Here is a 25,929-nt window from a genome sequence, read left to right on the forward strand (position 1 = left end):
CAGCCTTTTTTGAAAAGGATTCATATTCTGTACTATGGGAAAGCATTGGATTGGCTAAAAATTAGCAATTCCGATGATGTCACCAAGGAGGTGGATCGGGGGCGAGGCCAGCGTCAGTGGACTTTTCACTTTTTCTAAAGGGGTTAAGGGGGGGGCAAGCCACCTAAATGGTGGGTTAAACATTATAGGGTCAGGAATTAAAAATATTTATATAGAACCAGCATATTCTGCAGTGCTGTACAATAGGTAAATAAGACAAGCACTAAATTGTAGCAAAACATCATTGACATACTGGATAAGTAAATGGAAGAGAGCCCTCATAACCTTTTTTTTATGCCTAACTTTTGATTTAAAATATTTTTTTATAATGTTTTTATAAATGACCTTTAATAAAGGATTTTTTTTTTTTTTTTTTTTTGCAGGTGGCTGCTTCCTCCACAGGCTCTAAATGCATATTATCTTCCTAACAAAAACCAGATGGGTAAGTAGAACATAGGTAATAGCTGCATAACCCTGATTGTATAATAGCCATTATATCATTAGATCATTAGTTGTCTTACACAGTGGCGTATTTTGGTTTTGTGCTACCTTGGCATGACATAGAAACATAGAATGTGACGGCAGATAAGAACCATTCAGCCAATCTAGTCTGCCCAATTTTCTAAATACTTTCATTAGTCCCTGGCCTTATATTATAGTTCGGATAGCCTTATGCTAAATGTATCTCATCACTTCTTGTCAATGTCACACCTTTTCCTTTTAAGACCCGACCCTTCTGTAAACTCCACCCCTTCCTCTTTTGGTCATACCACTTCTCTTTTAGGCTCCACCTTTCCATCTTTAAGTTCCACCTCTTCACCTCTGTCTTCAAAAGCTTATGAAAGCAAACTTTGCTATCAAACAGGAGTAATGTCACCGACACAATATGACCAAACTCTCAAGTATTCCTCTTTAGGAGATGCAGCAACTATTTTGGACAATAAACCAAACACTGTGTAATTCAGATAACCAATAAAGCTTGCACTTTAATGTAATTCAGATAACCAATAAAGCTTGCACTCTAACTGAATTACATTAAAGTACACAGTTTATTACCTAACTGAATTACATTATATATATATATATATATATATATATATATATGAATTACATTATATATCTATATATATATATATAGATTGAAGCCTGTTACTTATAGAGAAGAGCCATATATATATATATACACACATATACTCCACCCTCTGGCACTCACCGTCAATTAATAATAGATTAAAGAATACCTGGGTCCTTCCAGTGCACAAATACAAAAGAAAATAAATGGAAATTTTTCAAACGTGTATTCAGAATTGGCATATTTTCTGAGTGGAAGTCTAAGTGAATATACATAACTTTGTTGGACCTTAGTTTCTCTGTTACAGTATGAACTAGGAGACTTTTACTCCAGGCTTCTAATTTTAACAAAGAAATAACACGAACATAATTAGGGAAAATGTAATTACTAATTATTAAGGAGAGCAGTTTTGGAACTGAGAGTAGTGGTGTATTTAGGATCTGTGCTGCCATAGGCAGGACGGTGCTCATGCACCCCACCCCTTCCTGTCAAGGCCGCACTTTGACAGACAGACACTCACTCACTGACAGATGCATACACTCATTGACAGACGCACACACTCATTGACAGACGCACACTCATTGACAGACGCATACACTCATTGACAGACGCATACACTCATTGACAGACGCATACACTCATTGACAGACGCATACACTCTCATATGCACTGACAAACAATGACATACACACACACTATTACTTGGACATACACTGACAGACGCACACTCTCACTGACAGACGCACGCACTCACTGACCGACACAGACAGACACACTGACTGACACACACACACATTCACTCACCCCACCCCTTCCTGTCAAGGCCGCACTTTGACTGACAGACGCTCACTCACTGAAAGACGCGTACACTTAATGACAGACGCATACACTTAATGACAGACGCATACACTTAATGGCAGACGCATACACTTATTGACAGACGCATACACTTATTGACAGACACACACTCTCATATACACTGACAAACAATGACACACACACACACACTATCACTTGGACACACACTGACAGACGCATATACTCACTGACAGACACACACTCTCATATACACTGACAAACAATGACATACACACACACACTATCACTTGGACACACACTGACAGACGCACGCACTCACTGACAGACAGTGGCCAGCCGGACAGCTCTTGAGTCCCCCAGGACACGAGGCAAACAAGGGATCTGCCTGGGCGTTTGGGGGTTGGCTTTTTTTGCCGCCCCCTGCAAATTGCCGCCCAAGGCAGAAAAAATATTTTAAATGTTATTCATTAATTAACCCCCTTGTAATTAAACAAATTAAAGAACTGGAACAAAACACACAACACCCAAGAAACATACAGTGAAAGACAAATCAAACCAATAAATAAGAAAAAGAAAATGGTAAATAGAAATGAAAAAAAGAGCAAATAAATGAAACAGAATAATAGAGTGGAGCACAAGAAAGGACTAACAAATATATATATATATAATTTTAAAACTGACATTATGTGCAGTCACAGGGTCCCTAAGGTCAGGGCAGCACTGGGACAATATGTTACATTCACATGCAGCACCAGACATTTGCATCTGTCACCAATTTAATCCTGCTCACCTATTAATGAAATTTATGTCCGATGAAACTGAAGTAAATAGAAGGATGATCCTGCCTACCCAGACTCCTACCAGGCTGCCATATAGAGCTATCGCATGGTCTGTCAGGGGGCGTGGTCTATCAGGGGGCATGTCAGCTGTCGAACTAATGTCGGAGGCTCCACTAGCTGATGATCTGGAGGGGTGTGCAGCAGTTACTGAGCTGCTTATCATGCTGACTACTACCTTCTAGGAGAGACATTTCTCATCCTGGTAAAGTTTCTCTCAGTTTAGCCACATTTCCCTTTTTAAGCTCTGATTGGGAGCAAAAATAAAAGTCATCAGACTGAGGATGGCAGCTTGTCACCCCCATTTTTTTCCACCCCCTCTAAAGTGCCGCCCAAGGCAAGTGCCTTGTTAGCCTTGCTGAAGATCCACCGCTCTTGCAATAGCTCTAGATGTGTTGGTTGTGAAACAGGTACTGGATAACTTTGAATCACTAGTCATAAAACATTTCCAACCAACTCTCTTGTAAAAGATAATGCAGTTTTAAAGGAACACTCCAAGGTTAGGAATATAACTGGTACTGGTTGGCCGATGCGCTTCCTCTGATAGCATTTATCTTTACGGATGATCTCAGCCTATCCAATGCTTCCCTAGAAGGGGGGGCTAGATCTCGGCAGTTGCACACTGCGCCAGTCAGGAACTCCTCATAGAGATGCATTGACTCAGTGCATCTCTATGGGGAGCATTCATCATCTTCATGCAAAACATGGAGACTCCGAATGTCACTCCAGCAATATTTGCAGGGCGCTACCATTAAGCTCCTCTAGTGGTTGTCTGAGTAACCACCACTAGAGGTATTGTTAGGCAAAAATCTAAATACCAAATTTTCTTAGAAAAGGCTGTGTTTATGACAATGACTGCAGGAACACCGAACCACAACATTAAGCTGGTGTTAAGAGTATTACAACTTGCACCATGAAATATTTCCAACAGATAAAGTGCTAAATTAGCAATATATGTAATATTAAATCTGCAATATTAAGGAGGCTACCCCCCAGAACAAAAGCAAAGTCTTAGTTAACAGTTTCCCTTGGTCTGTAGGATCTTATAGCTGAGCGTTTATGGTGATGGTTACACTGAGCATTGTTTTGCAAGCTTTTTGTAAATTACATGTCCCGTAATGCTCAGCGTAAAAGTAATCAATTCCTGAGCTCTATGGTCTCCTAAGAAAAGCAATGTTTAAGACTCATGACATAAGCTTATGTGTATTTTTCTACCATAAATATTCACTTCAGGTAAAACACCCAAGCTGGCTGATGCCATTTTTTAAGGGCTACTTCTGTTTTGGTTTTTTTGGCTAGGTACTGATGAAATAGTTCATCCATACACCCAAACTAGAAATTGTGATACGTATTAGAAAATGGTCTAATTATTGTGTGTATTAATATGTCTGACAAATGTGGATAAGCTTGTATTGTCCCACTTGTACTGTGTTATGAGAACCATATTGTGTGTGGGTTGCGGTGGCTCATTTAACACATAAAATAGTGCATCTGTTTCTTACTTGCTAATTGGCTTTCCAGGGACTGGTCATGTTGAGGTAGGCATAGTTGGTAAATATGTCAGCTTTATCTGATATAATTGCACCACAGGGCAAGATTTAAGAGCCCTTTGTTTTCTGTGTCAGCACTACAGCACAACCAAAGCTAATATAGTGTATGTGCAATGCATGTTTCCTCAAATAATAAGTCATTTGCAAACACTGATTATTATATTTAAAAAAACAACAAAAGCAAAAGAAAGAAACAACAACTTTTCTTTGTAGTTCACTAGCACACGAGAATTCTACCTATATTAATGTTTATAAATCATTCCTCCTGGGACACAGAAACCTATATGCTATACAAAACGGTGCCACTCCTCCTTTGTTCCTGTGTCACTTTATGAAGGTTGACATAGGTAGTGGCATTTCATGTTCAAATCAATCAATAGAGGTGTCCATCAGTATTACTAAGCTGCAGTGCCACCTAGCATCAGAACACGGTACTGCAGATTCACACAGCTGAAGCCGTTATTTATATTTTATTTTGTATTATATTCAAATACATGTAAAAAAAAAAAAAATTCATCCACATTTTTCTAAAATTATCTTAAAACAGTGTTGCCATCCATGATGCACTAGCCTCTACACATAGCAAAGCAGTAACTGTTTTGTAGAACTATTAAAGCGTCTCTGTCTCCTTCTTGGAACTTGTATATAAAAAACTTGTATATTTTGCAATGTCCCCTGATGGTGATATTGCCGCTTGGTGTGCGGTGGCCAGCGGGTGCAGTGCAGGTGAGTTATACTTACCTGATGTCATCCCTCACAGGCACTGCCATCTTCAATCTTCAGCTCCTGGCGATTCATTTATCAGAAGGCCACAACAGTGTCTTACTCTCATGCATGTGTGAGAGTAGAGCGTGCCTCACAAGTGTTTTAATTATGGTATTACAGTCCCGATTTTCGGGTTCTGTCTGACTTAGTTCCCTAGGATCCTTCTATTGGGAACATGAGAGAGCTGTCGCCAGCAAGCACATGACACACTCACGCTATGTTCAGAACACAAGGGTCACTGAATCAGTGCTCCCTGCAGGGTCTGCCTTCAGTGGGCTTTACCTAACACGATAGGTCATGTATTCATACCAGCCTGACCTGCCAGAAAGGGGTGTGCCCATACCCTCTACACCTCTCACCAGCATTCCTATTCTCCTCAGTTGGGAGGTATGATACAAAACTAATGTCTGTGGAGGATTCGGCAAAACCGCCTCCATAAATATTATCTTGCAAAGTGATAAGGGAAGTGAAAATAAGTGATGGTGTTAGTTCTGTTTTTTTTGTGAAGTTTTGTCAAGTGGAAAATTTACCATAAGACAAAGAAGTCGCAATTTAGTAAGTTTTTACTTCATTGGTATTTCAATGAAATACCAACACAGTCTTTACGAGCATTTCATAAAGATTTTTTTTTTTTATGAAATACAAATATTTTTTTGGGGGGGAGCGGAGTTACAGTGTTACTTTAAAGGAAAACTCTGTTGAAGAAGAAAGAAATATATAACCATTTAGTAAATATGTCACCATAGGACCCATGCATGTCTGTTTTCTTTGGGATGTATTGATACCGGAGAAACTGACGGAAGCGAAGCACAGAGAGATGGACACAGGTTTCTTCAGGAAGGAAGAGATTCTTTATTGGATCACCGATCGGGACTCAGAGGGACTAATGTCACCAAAATACAACAAGTTCTGAGCCCCGGACAATAGTGCAGGCTCCTTATATAGGCACATAACTCCTCCCATATTAAGCTCCACCCGCACATTCTCTTGACCAATCAATACAAATAAGAATTAACTTCCTGCTTGACCGCATGGCTTGTCCAGCACAATGGAGGAGGGGGAATACTACATCCTGTATTCTTACACATGCTCCGTACACTACTGATCGTATCTTGCCTCGTGCAACCAACTGATCGATACGTCAGCATATGCACGTACACATGCCACGTGGTAATCTCGGCCTACTAAATTTATTTTTACCGAGATTCCACCACAGTATGAAATCTTAGCTTGCAATAGTTGCAGATCTAGTATATGCAGATACTGCAAACCCTCCCTTTCTTCGCTGGCACACACTTTCTCGTATGTGCTGGTAAATGACAAATCAGAGGCTTTTAATTGAGAAACCTTGCCAGCCAGTTAGTATGTGTACATGACTTTCCCATAACAGAAGACTGTTAAATGCAGGCGCTGGGGCAAGCACCTACCCCTTGAGCTTAGCTCCTGAAGAAACACATACATGTAGTCTGGTTAACTGCAGGGTAAGTGTAAAAGGAATGAAATATAAAATTAAAGATTTTATTATTCCATTTATCTAAAAATATATATAAAATGAAAAAAAGGGGACACAGTCGTCATACATAATGCACTCAGCTTTATTTTGGAGTGTTCCCTTAAAGCTGCTCAAGTGTTCTTGTAAAGCTGTTAACATTAAATCAGTACACTAGCTATTGGTGATTACTTGAAGAAACCTTTTTTTATAAACTGTAACTTTTAATTTTGTATTCAACCTGGATGTGTGTTAAACATGTTTCCCAATACATTCATATCAATGGTATCTCAAACTGCAAAGCTAGCATTGTAATGCAATAAGATGCTTTTCCTCTCCAGTGTTCCCTGCAGGCATACTACAGCCAACACTCTATGATCCAGACTTCCCACAGTAAGTGCATGTTACTTTGTACTGGTTTGCACTTTACATTTTGAGCATATGGTTTTATTAAATAAGAATATTCAACTCATAAAAAGCTATACACTACCAGATGGTAAGCCTGGCTTTACTTTGCAACTTTATTTTTACATTGCTTGGCTGGGTAACATTGCATGAATACTAGCTATTTTGCCAAAACCTTAGATCAGCTGCTGCTGGGATTTGTTTTCAATTAAAATGACATTCTAAGCACCAAAACAACTTTAAATTATTGCAACAGTTTGGATGTATATCTAATGTCACTGCAGTGTCACTACTCTAACCTCTGCCATTTAGGATTTAAATCACTGTATTTATGAATCCCACAGCCGCCATTAAAAACAGAAAAGGTTTTACAGCACAGTGTTTTTACTTTAGAAGTTCTTATCTACTGCTCTGTTAATTTAACTTTAATCACACCTGACATGATGCATGCTTTATTAAGGGGACACTATAGTCACCAGAACACCTACAGCTTAATGTAGTTGTTCTAGTAAGTACAGTCAGTCCCTGCAGCCTTTTTGCTGTAAACACTGTGGTGGCGGTATACCCTTCTGAAGATGGGTTTCTACCACCTGTGGTCGCCCCTTCCTAGTTGTGATAGCTCCAGAGTGAATATTGCTGCCAGTGATTATAGTATTGCTGAAGGGGTAACCACAGTATCACCCAAACACGAGCCAAGACTTAGTGAAGGGGGAAGAAGAACTGTTTATTCCCAGCCAAATGGCTCACTTATATACAGAATCTGAGTACAGTGACACGCCCAAAACACACCTACAAACACACCCATAAACACACCCACAATGTGCCCAAGAGATACAGTGTCACCATGACTCAGCAAAACAATACAAAATATGAAAACACATAAAAATACATATTTCCTACATAGGAACCCCCACAGTCTATACATCCCCGGATAGCGTGGATCGGAGCGCCCAACATATCGGAAAAGCGCTCAGATCCACAGTTGAAACGCCACTGTGTGGAAGTTCTGACTGGCTGCACACATGGTCCTATACCCAAAACAGTTCCAGGATGTTTTGTGCTTTTGGATGGTCAACTTCGGGAGTTCCATGTGAAAGAAATACTGAATGCACACTCGAACGAAATACGAACGCTTTTTGGTAGCGTTTGTTCGTATGAACCATTTATTTAGTTATTACTGATATTTATAAAGCGCTAATAGATTCCGCAGCGCTGTACAATTAGTGAGGAACATACAATATACACAGATAAATACAAGTGGCTGAGAGAGAGTCCTGCCCGTAAGTAAGCTGATAACTAGCCATTAAAGCTCTTTTATACAAAGTGCTTAGCTAGATAGCCCATGAGCTTACAATCTAAAGGATACCGTGGAGATTTGAGACAAAAGGTAGCAGGGGAAATTTGGAGGTGATGGCTAAAAGAGTTAACAGAGAGAAGCAGATATTGGTTAAATGTAAAGTGAATGAAGAGGTAAGTGAGTGAGAATCTCAAACAGCTGGAATAAAGAGGTAACTGACTGAAAATCTCAAACAGCTATATATTTAGGGGGGACCTGGGTGGGAAGTGGTGAGACATCAGAAGCATGATCAATACACTAAAACTGCTTCATTAAGCCAAAGTTGTTTAGGTGACTATAGTGTTCCTTTAATAACTGTGTACATGAAATATTGGTCTGAAACATTAAAGCGGCACTGTCATGCCGAACTTACCTTTCCTCAATCTCTTCCTCTTCTCCCCCTCTCTCAGGATCTGTTATTCTTTTCTTCCTGTCTTCTTTAGTTTTATTTAAAATCATAAGACAAAGTAGGGACTCTTTGCCTTATGGAGGATTCCTCCGCTTGACCAGCTCTGACCAGCGGAGGAGCAAAGTGTGCTTAATTTCCGCTGGTCAGAGAAATTTTCCCATAATTCTCACCTTTCCTCGGTGTTCTCACGATGCTTCCTGTCATTTTAGACGAAACTGCCGAATTGCGTTCTAACTGAATGAGAACAGTATGTTCGTTTCTTTTAGAACGCAATTCGGCACTTTGTTCGGATCGCAATTTCATTCTAATTAATGAAACTCCGATCCTATTCATTGCCGCGGCTGCATCTTGCAGCCGCTTAGTAGGTAACTCCCTAATTATTAGGGAGCTATCTACTAAAAGGCTGAAAGACCTAAATTGGTCTTTCAGGCAAATTTACTAATACTAAGTAAAGATGACTTAGTATTAGTAAATAATATGCCCCTACTCGCTATACCGCGAGTAGGGGCATGTCTAGTAAGCAGTGAGCAGCCTATGGCTGCTCACTGTAAAAAAAACCCCTAATAACCTCCCCCCCCCTTGCGCGGCTGGTGGGGGCCCCCTAAATAACAATAAGGGGGAGGGGACCTACTGTCCTCCCCCCCTGGCCCCCACCCCTAAGCGGTGGGTGGGGGCCCTAAAAAAACAATAAGGGGGGGGACCTACCATGCTCTCCCCCTGGCCCCCACCCCTGAGCAGAGGGTGGGGACCCTAAATAAAGATAGGGGGGGGACCTACTGTCCTCCCCCCGGCCCCCACCCCTGAGCGGTGGGTGGGGGCCCTAGATAAGAATGGTGGGGAGGGACCTACCGTCCTCCCCCCCGGCCCCCACCCCTGAGCAGTTGGTGAGGGCCCTAAATAAAGATAGGGGGGGGACCTACTGTCCGGCCCCACCCCTGAGCGGTGGGTGGGGGCCCTAGATAAGAATGGTGGGGGGAGGACCTACCGCCCGGCCCCCAACCCTGAGCGGTGGGTGGGGGCCCTAAAAAAAAAATAAGGGGGGGACCTACTGTCCTCCCCCCCCTGGCCCACACCCCTGAGCGGTGGGTGGGGGCCCTAAATAAAGAGAGGGGGGTGACCTACTGTCCCCCCCAGGCCCCCACCCCTGAGCGGTTGGTGGGGGCCCTAAAAAAACAATAAGGGGGGGACCTACTGTCCTTCCCCCCCCTTGGCCCACACCCCTGAGCGGTGGGTGGGGGCCCTAAATAAAGAGAGGGGTGGGGACCTACTGTCCTCCCCCCGGCCCCCACCCCTGAGCGGTGGGTGGGGGCCATAGATAAGAATGATTGGGGGGGACCTACCATCCTCTCCCCGCCCCCACCCCTGAGCGGTGGGTGGGGGCCCTAAAAAAACAATAAGGGGGGGACCTACTGTCCTCCCCCCCTGGCCCCCACCCCTGAGCGGTGGGTGGGGGCCCTAAATAAAGAGAGGGGGGGACCTACTGTCCCCCCGGCCCCCACCCCTGAGCGGCGGGTGGGGACCCTAAATGAAAATACCCCCCCCCCCCAATCAAGGTGACTAGGGGTCCCAAGCCCCTAGTCACCCCTCCCCGCACCCAAATCAAACTATCCCCTACCTACCCCCCTCACCCTAAAACTAGTGAGGGGGCCAAAATAACTAACCTGTAAAAAAAAATTAAACTTACTATTTGACGTCTTCTTTTTTCTAAAATCTTCATTTTTCAGCCCCAAAAAAGGCCAAATAAAAAGCCATCATACCCGTCGAACTTGAAATAAATAAAAAACCTGAGCGCCCCCCCCAAAACAAACAGACGAAAAAGAGAAAACCTGAGCGCAAAAAAATAATCCATCTTCACCCATGGAGGGCTCCGCGCAGACTGAGCTACGCAGGGCGGGGGAAGGCTTATAAAGCCTTGCCCCGCCCTGCAATTAGGCTAAGAACACTCTGATTGGTGGGTTTCAGAGTGCTCTTTGTCATTTTACACAGCGTGAGAAAGTTCTTTGGAATTTCCCCACGCTGTGTAAAATGACACAGAGCATTGTGATTGGATGGCTTGAAAACCATCCAATCACAGTGCTCTGTGTCATTTTACACAGCGTGGGAAAGTTCTTTGGAATTTTCCCACGCTGTGTAAAATGGCACAGAGCACTGGGACCCCTAGTCACCTTGATTGGGGGAGGGGGGATTTTAATTTAGGGCCCCCACCCGCCGCTCAGGGGGTGGGGGCCGGGGGGCGACAGTAGGTCCCCCCATCTCTTTATTTAGGGCCCCCACCCACCGCTCAGGGGGGAGGACAGTAGGTCCCCCCTTATTGTTTTCTTAGGGCCCCCACCTACCGCTCAGGGGTGGGGGCGGGGAGAGGATGGTAGGTCCCCCCCCCATCATTCTTATCTATGGCCCCCACCCACCGCTCAGGGGTGGGGGCCGGGGGGAGGACAGTAGGACCCCACCCCTCTCTTTATTTAGGGCCCCCACCCACCGCTCAGGGGTGAGGGCCGGGGGGAAGGGCGGTAGGTCCCCCCCCACCATTCTTATCTAGGGCCCCCACCCACCGCTCAGGGGTGGGGGCTGGGGGAGGACAGTAGGTCCCCCCCCCTCATTATCTTCATGGCCCCCACCCGCCGCTCAGGGTGGGGGAGGGGGGGAAGGACAATAGGTCCGCCCCCCTTATTGTAATTTATGTAATTTTTTTCTACAGGCTGCTCACTGTTTAGTAGACATACCCCTACTCGCGGTATAGCGAGTAGGGACATTCGGGAGATTTTAATCTCCCTTGTGCTATTATGGGGGTCATATTGACCCCCATAGAGTGAGAGGGAAACCCGGGGGGCTTATGAAGTGGCGGGGAGCACTACTCCCTGCCGCTTCTATCTGTACATATTACAAGGAGGGAGCTGCAAGCCGGTAGCTCCCTCCTTGTAATAAACCGAACGAGCAAACGAACACTGATACTCAGTGTTAGTTTGTTCGTCTGATTTTTTCTATTCATTCATTCGTCTGTCTAATGAATGAATAGATGAAATTCCCGTTTGCATGTCCAGGTGTTTCACTGGGCATGTGCGGGAATCTCAGCGCTATCTAGTGTGGGCAGATGACGTGTCCCACAGGGACTTCACCTACCCACACAAAGATGGCGGCGCCCTGAATAAAGATCGGGGCAGACAAAACAGATTAATAAATAGGTCATCTGGGGGGCTTAAGGGTATTTGGAGGTGACTAGGGGGTCAATTGGATGTAGTGGAGGCGGGAGGGGGGTTAAAACGGGATTCGGCATGACAGTGCCGCTTTAAATGGCAATAATACAAACTGAATGCACACAAAATTACAGTGGTAAACTACAGGTATAATTGGAAACAATTCTCTAGTAACACATGAAAATATAGTAACAATGTAAGAATAAATGAGGTGAAGTATCTTCCAAGCTTCCGTCAGTACCTTGACATTGTAGGAGTTACTGCAGGATGTTAAATGCAGAGCATCACAATCGCTGTTCCTATGAGTGAGTATGAGTGTGAGATGAGGCCTTCGCATTGTGGCAACCATACGAACAAACCTACCGAATAGCGCTCTCCTGACGTGTGTGGGGAAGGAGCAGGAGTTTGTCCAAGTTCAGCGGTGTTCTGGAGTTTCAGTGTCCGATTTTAGTTCCATGTGATCGACGCCCAAACACCGCTGCCTGCATTCTCGCGAACAAGATGGCCGCCACACAATTTTCATGCGTTCATGCATACAAAAGGCGGCCACCCAGCCGCACAATCAGATCCCACACTGATTGACGTGTCAGGAGAGGTTAACAAGGTTCAATACGCTCAGAAGTGGTCCGCAGTTCGTTGGTTGGTTCAGTTCCCGAACAGTTTTTTAGCAGGGCCCATAGTTCTCAGGCTAGCAAGCAGGCTCCTCCAGGAGCTCATGACGAGGGCAAGTTTGCCACAACTGCTTTTTCAGAGAAAAGGCAGTGTTTACATTGCTCCCTAGAGACACCTCCAGTGGCCACTCCTCTAATGGCCACTGGAGATGCTTCCCTGGGAAGTGCTGCAGACTACGTTCAGCGTCTCCACGCTCTGCATGGAGATGCTGAACTTTCCACATAGAGATGCATTGATTCAATGCCTCTCTATGAGGAGAAGGTGATTGGCCAAACCAGCGCTTGGCCCTGCCCCTTCCATGCCTCCTTGACAATCCATAAGATTGGCGGTGATCATTAATTATGATGATTTCAGTCAAAGAGGCGAGTCAAGGGTAGGACCCAAATATGGTGCGTTTTATTACCTTTCATCGGTGGTAAGGGGGTCAAGCCACCTAAATGTCGGTTTTAACACTACAGGGTCAGGAATACACGTTTTTGTTCCTGACCTTATCGTGTTCCTTTAAGCTAAGGTTGTTTTGGGGCTTAGAATGTCCCTAAACGATTTTTAGAACTAGATTACGCGTTGCAGTCAGGGCAAGATGTAACTGCACAATAAGATTTTCCATGAAGCACACTTTACTTGGAGACACATTTTATTAAAAGCTCTGTAGATAAAAAATATACATTCAGTCCTGTATTTACTTATGTAAAACACTGTAGATGGGTGCTATCAGAGAAATGTTAAATAAATGAAAGAAAGTGTGAAATGGCAAACAGCTTGTTCAGTTTGGTTGCTCGTATGTATCCGAGGTTCAGGGAGTAGTCCGAGTAGGAATATGTTGGTATTATGTGCCTGTCTTTGTCTTGGCAGATCATTAAATTTTGGAGGAATTGGCACCATCATTGGACATGAGCTAACACATGGGTATGATGATTTGGGTAAGATGACATTATTTACACTCTCCTACATACACACGCAACTACATCAAATACTACCGAAGGTTGGAAATTGTAGTTGAGACTTCTGAGCTGCAAATTTTTGGTTGATTTTCATCGCTCTATGCAGCACACCTCAAGTACTGAGTTTGGTTAGGACTAACTGTACATTTCTAGTGACTGTTTAGAGCATATACATTATAACATAGAGCAGGGTGCCCAAAAGGTAGATCCCCAGATGTGTAAAACAACATCTTCAGCTTTGTCATTCTAAATGCATTCTAAAGGCATGCAAAGCATCATGGGAGTTGTAGTTCTACAACATCTGGGGTTCTACTTTTTGGGCACCCCTGACATAGAGCATTGATTTATTTAATTGATTGCAATAGATACATATGTGTCAGTAGATGCATTTAAGTAGTGGAGTGGCCTATCAGGCAACATTGAATACCACATTTTAAAATATATCATGTTCAGGGGTATATCCTCTCCGAGATAAAATTGAGCTGGTTTTGGCTTGGTGTATTTCTACTGTATATTCCGGAATCATGTTGGCATAAAATGAACCACTCTCTGGTTTTTAAACCAATCCTCTCCCATAATAAAATGAATAAACAATTAATCAGAAAAAGGCAAGATACTTAATCAAATAAATGTATGCCTCACTTAACTTTTTTTTTCCCCCTGGATTATCATACATTAATTAAGATTGAATGTTATTGTGATGAAGTACTGTTCAGCTTAATAATAAATAATACATTGTTTTTTTTCAGATGGGAAAAATAACCTTATTTAATGGATTTTGTGAGTGTAAACATTTGAAGTAATTTATGTCAATATAATTGTCACATCAAAATATAAGTTTTGAAAGTAATTATTTTTTTTCTCTTTGAAATTAAATATATGTAAAAAAAAAATAGGAAAACCTCATCTATACCTTTCTTATAAGCCATATTCATATTCATTCATATTCACCTTGTGTCAGACAGTGTCTGAAAACTGACATAGAGACTAACTGTTTTCAAACACTGTCTGACCCAGGGGCATACCTAGAGCATTTGGCACCCAAGGCGGATCCTGTCTTTGGCATTCCTCCGCCCCCAGCTTCCACCTCCCTCACCCCCCCTCCCCCCCCCCCCCAAAAAAAATAAAAACAACCACAATTGTTTTTACTGTTAGAAAGATTCCCTAAAGCCCCATTAGACACTACAGTGGAGTACAATGGGCCCTAGAGAGGGATCTCGCTCTAACACTCTGGCCCCCATTTACAATATAGTAATAGAACTCTCTAATACCCAGCCCAAGTTGGCTCTCCTCAACTTCATTACTGCTGTTAGCTGGCTGCTGTCCCCTCCACTTTTAAGCCCTCTCCCCTTCACTCTTTGCCCCCAATCCCCTTCACTCTTTAACCCCCGCTCCCCTCCACTCTTTACTCTTTAACCCCCATTCCCCTTCACTCTTTAACCCCCATTCCCCTCCACTCTTTTACCCCCACTCCCCTCCACTCTTTATCCTCCCTTCACTCTTTAACCACAATCCCCTCCACCTTTTAACCCCCACTCCCATTTACTCTTTAACTCCCACTCCCCATCACTCTTTAGACCCCACTCCCCTTTACTCTTTAACCCCCACTACCCTCCACTCTTTAACCCCCACCCATTCACTCTTTAACCCCCACTCTCCTTCACTCTTTAGACCCCATTCCCCTTTACTCTTAAACACCCACTGCCCTTTACTCTTTAACCTCCACTCTTTAACCCCCACTCCCCTCCACTCTTTATCCCCCCTTCACTCTTTAACCCCCACTCTCCTTCACTCTTTAGACCCCATTCTCCTTTACTCTTTAATCTCCACTCTTTAACTCCCACTCCACTTCACTCTTTAGACCCCTCCACTCTTTAACCCCCACTCTCCTTCACTCTTTAGACCCCATTCTCCTTTACTCTTTAACCTCCACTCTTTAACTCCCACTCCCCTCCACTCTTTAGACCCCACTCCCCTTTACTCTTTAACCCCCACTCCCCTTTACTCTTTTTTTTTTGTGAATATTATTTTTATTATTATTCGTTGTTCAATTTTAGGAAGCAGTGAGACTCGCAGGTCTCCAGGGTGAATTACATTTAAAAGGAAGGTATTAATATCCGTTTGGGCTTTCAGGCCCACACTGTTGACGGACTCGCAGGTCCCTTGTATCGGTTCTTATGCATCTTTCACAATACATGTAATTGAGCGTGTTATAATTGAATTTGGAGGGGCGTGGCTTGACCGCTCATGGAGTAAGTCGCACGCTGCACTCGCTCCCAGGCCCCAACCCGCATAAGCCCGATTACAGAGCAAAACCCGCGACCCACATGGGGAAACCCAGACGGAACACCCCTCGCCACCCTCCCACGCCTCACACGAACCTGCGTTTGGGTCCTATGGACGAGTTTATGTCCACCCCACAACAACTTGGAGGCACACGAGGCGCAGACAAGATGGCGCCTACCTCCCCTCCTTCCCCAAGCGCCAGCAGCACGACCGGTTCCGCGGAGAGAACACCAGATGCGGATGCCTTTACCCAGATGTCCAGGGACTTAGCTCTCATCTCGGCGAACATGCTTACGAGGGGTGATAAAGCTGCCATGATCACTGAACTGCGCACCATCATCCGAGAGGAGATTGCTGGGGTGCGTAGGGACTTAACAGTCCTGGAACAGAGGGTGACTGACCTGGAGGAACACCGCCTCCACTCGACGCACCACCAACAAGCCACGGACCTAGCGATGACACGTCAGGGGAATATCCTGCTTGAAATGCGTAGACAGGTCGAAGACCTGGATAACAGAGGCCGCCGTAACAATATACGGGTGAGAGGCCTCCCTGAGGCGGATGACGAGTCTCCCCGCGATCTATTGCTTGGCCTTTTCAGGCAACTGCTAGGCGACGACTCACCGGCCGACATTCCACTGGAACGTGCCCACAGAGCTCTACGGGGCCCCAGGAGAGATGTCCTGCCCAGAGACGTTATCTGTTGCCTTTCCTCGTTCCCGCAGAAAGAAGCCATAATGAGGGCGGCCAGGGCCCAGCGCACGATCACCTACATGGGCACCCAGATTTGGCTGTTCCAGGACCTGTCGACTCTCACGCTGGATGCCCGTCGGGCGCTGAAACCCCTGACGAACATGTTGCTCGAAAAACGGATTCCCTACAAATGGGGCTTCCCGTTCAGCCTACAAGCTAGGACCGAGAACCGCTGGCACACGCTACGCTGGCCTAATGATGTGCCCCGATTCCTACAGTCTGCTGGACTGCCACATGTACATATCCCGAACTGGATTCTCGAGTTCCCGCCCGCTCGCCCCACTGGACCTTACCCGGCAGCAGAGAACCTCACAGGGGGCCATGCTGCACCCCCCCCGCAACGCCGTGGCGGCCCAGAGGGCCCGGAAGAATGAGGCCTTACCGCTTTCCTACTGAACCCATGCCTCACAGACCATGGCCCACTACTTCACACATTTTCCCGCTTAACAGATGAGGACTTTTGTTTCCTGCCGGCACCTAACGACTCCACTCCGCGACATAAGGGGGGACATGATCCACAGGCCTAGGCCGCCGGTGTCCTGGCCGAGGACGAGAATGTCACCTAGCAACACGGGCCTTGGGGACTCACAGGGGATGGGGTGCTGCTTGCTTGGCAGGCCGCACACAGCTAACCGCTTTGCTTCTGCCATTATGGGGTGGGGGACTGGGCCGTGCTTTCCTGAACTCCGTGGGCATGAACTTATATCTGCAACCTGTACGTTAAACACCCTTACGGGTGATGGTTCCTGCTCCTGGTAACAGTAAAATATTTTTCTCTTTATTGTATTTACAATTGCATTTACATGTTCCCAGTTCCTTACTTTGCTAGTTAGGATTCCACAAAATTTTTTTTATTAGGAAACAGGCAGCCTAGTCACCTACTGCTCCTCATACAATGCCCTAGCTACCTTTAGTGCACCGCCCCCCCCCTTACCCACTTGAAGCCATATGCCCCCCCTCCGGGGCGGGTGAAGCTAGTATTTGTATAACATACAGCTTGCTACCTGGGGCCCTCGCCACATGATGCCGTAAGCCAGACCTGTGCGGTTGCTTTTCCCCCCCCCTGCACGCTACTACCGCACTCTATATCCCGCTCCCATTAACAGTCATGGCCACTGTGGAGGCCTCTATGTTTCGACCCCGACCCCCCTAGTGCGGAATATACAGTTCATGTTGTGTACCCAGCGCAGTCTTACCCGCATTCTGCGTGTTGCCCATACGGGCAGATTCGGACCTTGCAAGGGCCCAGGCTCCTTAGGACAACGCTGAGGTTTAGATGGTTCACATGTTAACGCTCTCTAGAAGGCGATTGGTAAACGTATTTGTTTTATGCAACGATTTGTTTTTATTTGTTAAATGTGGTGAGGCTGCACGCTGACATTCTACACTTAACTTGGGGTATTCTGGTTATGCCCCCATCGAGTAGCCATTGGTACTCCAGGTCCACGTGCCACGCTGAGACGCCGTGGCTTGTGTAAGTGGTGACACCCATGTCCCCGGCACTCCCTAAACACATGTTTAACCTCCGGGTGGGGTCCGAGTGGAGCGGTTTGGACCGCACCCGCAAGTGCGGTACAAGAGGCGATGTGATTACTAAATTACCCACAGGATACCCTTAGCATACTTATGAACATAACTTCAACCACCAATGTCAGCTTGCAGTCTTGTCTCAGATTTCGATTATTACTAGGTTTCTGCAATGTTTTTCCGGGCCGCTCACCCAGATCCCCTCCACACCCCCAACGTCAACCCAGAGACCTTCCTTGGGTTAAGCTTAGATCTCTATCATACTTTGGACTGTAAATGTTTGATGATTTAATTGCTTTTTTGGTGTAAGCTGTGTTTCACCTCCACCAGGCAGTGGACGACCCCCCCCCCCCCCCCCACCTCCCACCTTCATGACTGCGCCATAGTTGTGCCCCCTCCAGCCGGCGGCACCTCCTGGCCCGCCCACCATAGCATCCCAGGACTCGTCGTCCCCCCCCCCCCCCCGACCTGTGAAATCCCTGACACCTAACCGCGGATAGCGGGTTGGGTGCCGAGGGTGACGAGCGCTGACCACCCACACTTTACCGCGACAGCCTCCGTTACAGACTTCTCCGCACCTCCCGCAACTGAACTCTCCCTGTACATAAGACCGGGGTCCGGCGAGACCCTTTAGACCTTTATTGTCTCCTGAACACCACCTACCGGTCTAGGTTCATTAGTTGCCTTTACCCCCCCTACCTTTTTGATCCTTCCCTCCCCCCCCCCCCCCACCTATGGATCCCCCTCCCCCCGGGGTTCTCCCCACGGGGGTGCGGACGGAATTTACACCAGACTTGCTCACTTTTTGGTCCAATAACACCGGGGGCCTCAACCAACCAGAGAAGCGCTCCCACCTGCTGCGCCGTCTGTGGTCGGAGAGAGTGTCTGTGGCTTTCCTGCAGGAGACGCATTTTAGGGGCCCTGACGCGCCCAAACTGGAAAATAATCGTTACAATCTGGCTTACTATGCCAACCACCAGTCGTCTAAGAGAGCAGGTGTAGCGATACTCATTGCGAATTCTGTGCCTTTTAGCCACACGGAAACTCTCCCTGATCCCGAGGGCCGCTTCCTTTTCGTTAAGGGAACTATTGCTGACCACAAATACACGTTTGCCTGCATATATAGCCCCAACCGTGGACAACACACTTTCCTTTCCCGCACTCTGACAAAACTTGGTAAATTCAGGGAGGGCCTTTTGGTGGTCGCGGGCGATCTAAATATGCCCCTTGACCCGCTCCGAGACACGTCCCGCGGGTCCAGCACAATCCCCCCCCACTGCCTTAGAACCGCTGCTAGGGCGTTGAACGGCCTGGGCCTTGTGGACTGTTGGAGGACCGCACATCCTGATGGTCGCGACTATACTCACTTCTCCCATGTCCACCGCAACTACAGTCGTATCGACTATATATTCATGCCTCAGGAATTCCTCTCACTACTCCACGATGCCCATATCGGACTCACGACCCACTCTGACCATGCACCAGTTAAGGTTCGCACGAGCTCGCCCCTCCACAAACCTAGGGACAGACAATGGAAACTCAATGTATCCTTACTGAACGACGTTGCCGTCCGTACATCCACGCTTCAAACGCTCCTACAGTACTTTGACACGAACGAGGGACCTGACACCCCCCCCCTGACGGTCTGGGAGGCACATAAATGTGTTATACGGGGTCATTACATCGCCCTCTGTACACAGCGCAAAAATGACAGGCGCAGACACCTCACAGACCTCACGACTAAAGTGTCAGACCTGGAAGCCAAACATAAACAAACGTTAGACGACGACGACTACCTACGACTGACAGCTGCACGGAGAGAGCTTAGAGATCACCTTTCCCAGGGACTATTACACACTATTACGAAGTCAGCCAGATATTTCTATGAACATTCCAACAAAAGCGGTAGGCTTCTGGCGAAGATGCTACAGGCAAAGAGGAGGGCACACCACATTCACAAAATTAACACACACGACCGACATAGCACGAGACGACCGGATGGGATACTTGACGCCTTTCAGACATACTACAGAGACCTGTACAACCGATCGCAAACCACGCCAGGGACGGACACCCACACACATCAGAAGAGAGTCGCGGACTACCTCACCAAACACATCTCCAAGACACTCACCCTAGATCAATCAGACGCCCTAGAGCAACCCATAACACTTGAGGAACTCAAAGGCACATTGAAACTTATGAAGCCACATAGGGCCCCCGGCCCTGACGGGTTACCGATTGCGTACCTCCGCGCGTACAGTGACACCCTCCTGCCAAAACTGTTGCTGGGGCTGAATTCGATTCGTGAAGGTGGGCAATTCCCCACTGATACCTTAGCTGCCACTATCACGGTAATCCCCAAAGCAGGGAAGGATCCGACTAACTGCTCGAGTTACCGACCAATATCATTGTTGAATTGCGACCTGAAACTTTTTGCCAAGACCCTAGCTCGACGGATCTCCCCACTTCTCCCTGACCTGGTCCATCCAGACCAGGTAGGATTCATCGCAGGGAGGGAGGCCAGGGACGACACGGTACGAGCACTCAATATAATACACTCGGTTACAACTGAGCGGAGAGAGGCTGTCCTACTTTCGACGGACGCCGAAAAGGCGTTCGATCGAGTAGACTGGACATACCTCGCGTCTACCCTCCGACACTTTCGATTCGGCCCCCAAATGTGCACCTGGGTGTCGGCACTATACACGACACCGACAGCGCGAATCCGAGTCAACGGGACCCTCACACAACCATTCCCCATCAGTAACGGCACTCGCCAGGGATGCCCCCTGTCCCCCCTCCTGTTTGCCCTCTCTCTTGAACCATTCCTGGAGGCGGTCAGACAGAATGGGGGCATTACAGGGGTGTCGCTGGGAGCAGAGGAACACAAACTGGCCGCCTACGCGGATGATATGCTGTTTTTTATTGAACAACCTCTGATCTCCATTCCTAACCTTCTTCAAGCGTTTCGTGAGTACCGTCAAGTTTCCAACCTTAAACTCAACCTTGATAAATCGGAAGCCATGCCACTGCTTAATGACCCCGGTTTCGCCGACCGCCTGAAAAGCCTGTTCTCCTTTTCCTGGCAACCCACCAAATTAAAATACCTAGGCACTTGGCTAACACGCGATCTGACCCAATTGTACACAGCTAACTTTCCACCCCTCCTAACGACCATTCAAAAGGACCTTCTGCGCTGGACACCACAATATCTCACCTGGTTTGGCCGCATCCAGGCACTTAAAATGAATGTCCTCCCTAGACTGTTGTACCTTTTCGCGGCCCTACCTGTCGCGATCCCCCAAGCGTTTTTCCGCACTCTTACGAGGGAAATACGCAACTTCATCTGGAATCGCTCCGCTTCCCGCATCCGTAGAGCCACATTAGAGAGGCCAAAATCGGCGGGGGGTGCTGGGCGGCCCTCCATGCAGCAATACTACCGCGCTACACATCTACAACGGGTTGTGGACTGGCATGCACACCCTGGGGCCAAACGATGGGTACCCATGGAGGTGCACCAGGCCGGGGGGACGATCCCAGCCAGGCTGTGGCTTGGATCCCTCACGTTCGCGGAACTCCGGACGCACAACCCACTTATCGACGCTACCCTTAAGGTTTGGTGCACACTGCGTTTCGCACACCGACTCACTACATCCCCGAACCCACTTACGCCTCTGACCTATAACCCACAACTAGCAGGAGGTCTCCCCCCCGCGGCTTTTCGAAATTTCACACAGACGGACTGGATCTATCTTCGACAATGGACGGGAGACAGAGCCCTTAAACCGCTGACCGACGTGGCGACGGCACAGAGACCGACTACACTGGATAGGTTCCGTTATCACCAGGTGAGGACCAATTACATGAGCCTCCAGGGTTTAGATCACATACACAGACCTTTAACGGACTTCGAGCGCCTATGCACAGACAGGAAACACCTAGATCATGCCGTATCGCATCTTTACACTATGCTACAAGCTCTGGGTAACGAAAGCCTTCTAGGATACACGGCAAAATGGGAAAGGGAGACAGGGACGCACCTGACAGCCCAGGAGTGGGACAAAATCTTCCTCCTAACCCACAAGTGCTCTATTAGTTCTAAGTATCAGGAAATGAGCTATAAACTGCTCACGCAATGGTACAGAACCCCAGACATGCTTCAACGTATGAGTGGCACTTCCTCTGGCGAATGCTGGAGATGTGGCTCTGCCCCGGGCACTACCCTCCACATCTGGTGGAATTGCCCCCGCATTGTCCCGTTCTGGCGGCTGATACACTCTAAGATCACCGAAATTGCAGACCCGGACCTCCCACTGCAACCGCTACCAATGCTTTTGCACCACACAGCCATGTCGGTTCAAAGGTATCGGAAAACGCTCACGATACACCTGCTCTCTGCCGCGAAAAGTCTCATTCCCCTGCTCTGGAAAAGCCAGACAGTGCCAACATATAGACAATGGGTGGATAAGGTAGAAGACATACATAACATGGAAATGTTGACCGCTTCCCTGCAGGATCGCTCGGACAAATGTGCACTCCTGTGGTTTCCATGGACGTCCTACATAGCCCGTGGACAGGCCTGACCGGCCTACTCTGCCATTAATATAACATAGGCGATTGAACTTGCAGTTGTGTTCCGCACCCCCAGGGGATAGCCCTGGACTCAGCCTTACCCCCTCTCTCCTTCCCCCCCTCCCCCCCCCTCCCTCCCCCCCCCTTCCCTCAGTCCCAAGACACGGTTTTCAGTGACTAGAGCCCAGCCCTCACTACGAGCCAGGTACTCTCCCAGGACGGGTGACCTCCACCTCCCGACCCAGACCTGGGTACACACTCCTCTACTACCCCAGATCGACCCGCTTTCCGTGTCATTTGCTCGCTACTTGGCGGGATTCCCCCCCTCAAGAAACGTACAGGCAGGCTCGATGTCCAGCGTTCCGATATTACAGATTTAGCTGATGTACTTGGCATATCCACTCAAACAGTTCAGGCTGGCTAGATATTAACCGTATAGGTATAGCGGTAATCGCTTATGACTTTGGATAGCCTATCAAGATGTCCATAAATGTACTGTATTCTGTAAAGTATACCTTGCTTCCCCCCCCCTCCCTCCCTTTTCTTTTTTCTGTCTCCCTCCTTACTTTGAAAAATACTATAAATAAAGAATGTCAAAAAATAATTGAATTTGACCACAATTACAAATATCCTTCGTTGTGTAAAAGTAGAAAGTAGTATGCATGTTGTTGGGGTATGTGGAGTGTGATCCGTTAACTGCAGTCATTAGGAAAAAGTAAAACTAAGTAGCTTTTTCTTCTTTCCCATTCATCCCCCCTATATTTTGGTCCTTGCCCCTTAAAGTCCTGTCCCACTAGGGGACAGAATGGAGCGATGATGCAGAGCCTATCCCCACTGCAAGGTGGCGCCGCGGCACGTGCAGCGCAGAGCTGGGAGAGGTCCAATCCGCGCCCAACCTCGTGTGGCTTAGTAACAACTGGTCTGTGCTACTCCTTGTGGTGATTAGCAGGTAGGACGGATTCAGTCACAGATCCGATACCCCCCGACTCCGCACGGCAGTACCGAAGAAATGGCGTACAGTGGGAGGCCACCATCTGCTTTCATAGTTAGGCAAAGGGCACCCGTTTCCCCTAGAGCACCACCGCTTTTTTCATAGTATCGCTAACACCTTTCATAGGATTAGACAGTGTCTATTATTCGGTTCTTACATGTCAGCTGCAGTTCGTACTATACTATAGCCACGCTGGGGCTTGCAGGCCTCCATCCCAACCTCTATAGTTAGGCGACTCGCAGGTCTCTTCCCTCTAGATTGTACCGTCTTGTCTATGTTGGGCACATATGTCCCTTGTGTTAGCTTCGTGTGTGCCGTATATGTTTTTAGGGGTGTGCCTTTCGTGGTTTTTGGGTTCCGTGGTTCCGGATGGGTGGTTGTGTGCATTGCATGTCGCCCCAGAGGTTTTTGGAGGTTACAGTGTTTGGTTGACTTATTTGTTACTGGGGTTGTATGCCCGATTAGTTGGGGGTTCGTGGTTATCTGTGTGAGCCTCCGTTTGGGGCTTGGAGATCCATTATAGGGGCAGGTGTATTTAAGTGGGTTGGGGTAGATGTGCAGCGTGGGTCGGTGGGGAGAGGTTAGTCGGAAGAGGAGGGGGGTCTGGGTGGGTCAGCTGTCTGTTGTCCCCTGTCGTCTGGAGTGTGAGTTCTGGGTCTTATCTGTCTGTGTCATGGTGTCCGTCAGTTCTGAGTCTCTGTTGGAATCCTTTTTTTGTACCTAGAGTGGGGAACAGCTGTGTGGTGTAGGAGCATTGCTGGCGGTTCCAGGGGGGGCGGGGGGGGGGGGGGCGTCCGTGAATTTCTTTAGAATTGTATGTATCCCCTCCCAGTATGGTTTGATCATCTCACAATCCCACCAGATGTGTTTTAGGGTGCCTTCCTCCCTCTCCAGCATAGTTTGGAGTGGTCTGGGTCTATTTGGTGGAAGAGGTGCGGTGTCCTATACCATACCGTAAGTAATTTGTAAGCTTTCTCTTGCGTTTTACTATGGGTTGAGCAATGGTGTGTGAGGTAGCAGATGGATTCCCACTCCGTGTCTGTGAGTGTGGTGCTAAGGGCAGCCTCCCAATTTACCATGAAGAGGGGTGTCCCGGATGGGGTTTCTGTTTGCAGCATGGAGTATAGGAAGGATACTCCATGCGGGAGCGGGTCCGGATGTGCGCAGACCGCTTCTAGTGTAGTCCGGTTTCTAGTGAGTGCTGGTCCCTGTGGCAGTGCAAGGATGAAGTTGGCCAGTTGGGCGTATCTAAATTGGTGCATGAAGGTCAGGGGTGTCTCTCCCAGCAAGTCCGTTTTTTACATTTCCCTGCCTGAAGGATGTGATGTAAGCGTGGTGATGTGTCTGGAAGGATGTCTTTGAGGGCCCTTGGGTCCAGTCCTGGGGGGGAAGTCGGCGTTGTGTGTCAGTGGTAGGAGGGGGAGAGGGGTACGGTGACATGTTTCCATTCCTCGATGCCCTCCTCCACACTCTCAGGGTGTGCTTTGTGTATACGAACATTTCACCCCTCTCGGCCGTGTCTCGGCCCCAGGGAAGTCCAGAGAGCGGCCAGCCACGATATATGCAGGTATGACCATTCTCACATGTCTCTTTGGAACGTTTGTAGCGTATCTGTGAAATTTTCTTTAAACAGGTCCCCGCTCTGCTTGGTTAGCCAAATTCCCAGGTATCTAATTTTGTGTTCGGCCCATTGGAAGGGGAAGCTGTGTCGTAGGGGGTCCGTGCGTGCGGCAGGTATACTTACGTTGAGAATGTATGATTTCCGTAGTTGATTTTCAGGTTAGATATGTCTCCAAATGTTCATAGGTCCTTCTGAATGTTCGGGAGGGAGATTTTGGGGTTGGTCACCATAAAAAGAAGGTCATCCGCATATGCGGCGACATTGTGGTGTACGTTGCCTGTTACCAGGCCAGTGATGCCTTCATTTTGTCGGATATGCGTGAGGAATGGCTCCAGAGCGAGGACGAACAAGAGTGGGGAGAGGGGGCAGCCCTGTCCCGTGCCGTTGTGTATGGTGAAGACGTCTGTTAACGCCCCATTGACTAGCACCTGGGCCGTTGGTTCCCTATACAGCTCTTCTATCCATTGTCGCAGGTGGGGTCCCAGCCCCACGTGAGCCAGTGTTTCAAAGAGGTACACCCAGCATACTCTGTCGAAGGCCTTCTCTGCATCCGTTGACAGGAGGAGAAGGCCCCCTTTTGCTCCCCTTCCCCCGTGCATGAGGGTGAGCGCCCTAATGGTGTTGTCTCGCGCTTCGCGTCCCGTTACAA

General features: G+C 47.5%; 1 protein-coding gene across 1 annotated transcript in view; it reads left to right on the plus strand.

The window, feature by feature from the left end:
- ECEL1 (endothelin converting enzyme like 1) overlaps window positions 1–25,929 on the plus strand; it is a 187,090-nt gene that overhangs the window by 116,766 nt on the left and 44,395 nt on the right. The window contains exons 11-13 of the mRNA XM_063442842.1: window positions 423–481; window positions 6,912–6,963; window positions 13,439–13,506. Of these exons, the coding sequence (XP_063298912.1) occupies window positions 423–481; window positions 6,912–6,963; window positions 13,439–13,506 (179 nt within the window). The remainder of the gene's footprint in view (window positions 1–422; window positions 482–6,911; window positions 6,964–13,438; window positions 13,507–25,929) is intronic.

Source organism: Pelobates fuscus, chromosome 2 (genome assembly GCF_036172605.1).
Source record: "Pelobates fuscus isolate aPelFus1 chromosome 2, aPelFus1.pri, whole genome shotgun sequence".
In the NCBI taxonomy this organism is placed as follows: domain Eukaryota; kingdom Metazoa; phylum Chordata; class Amphibia; order Anura; family Pelobatidae; genus Pelobates; species Pelobates fuscus.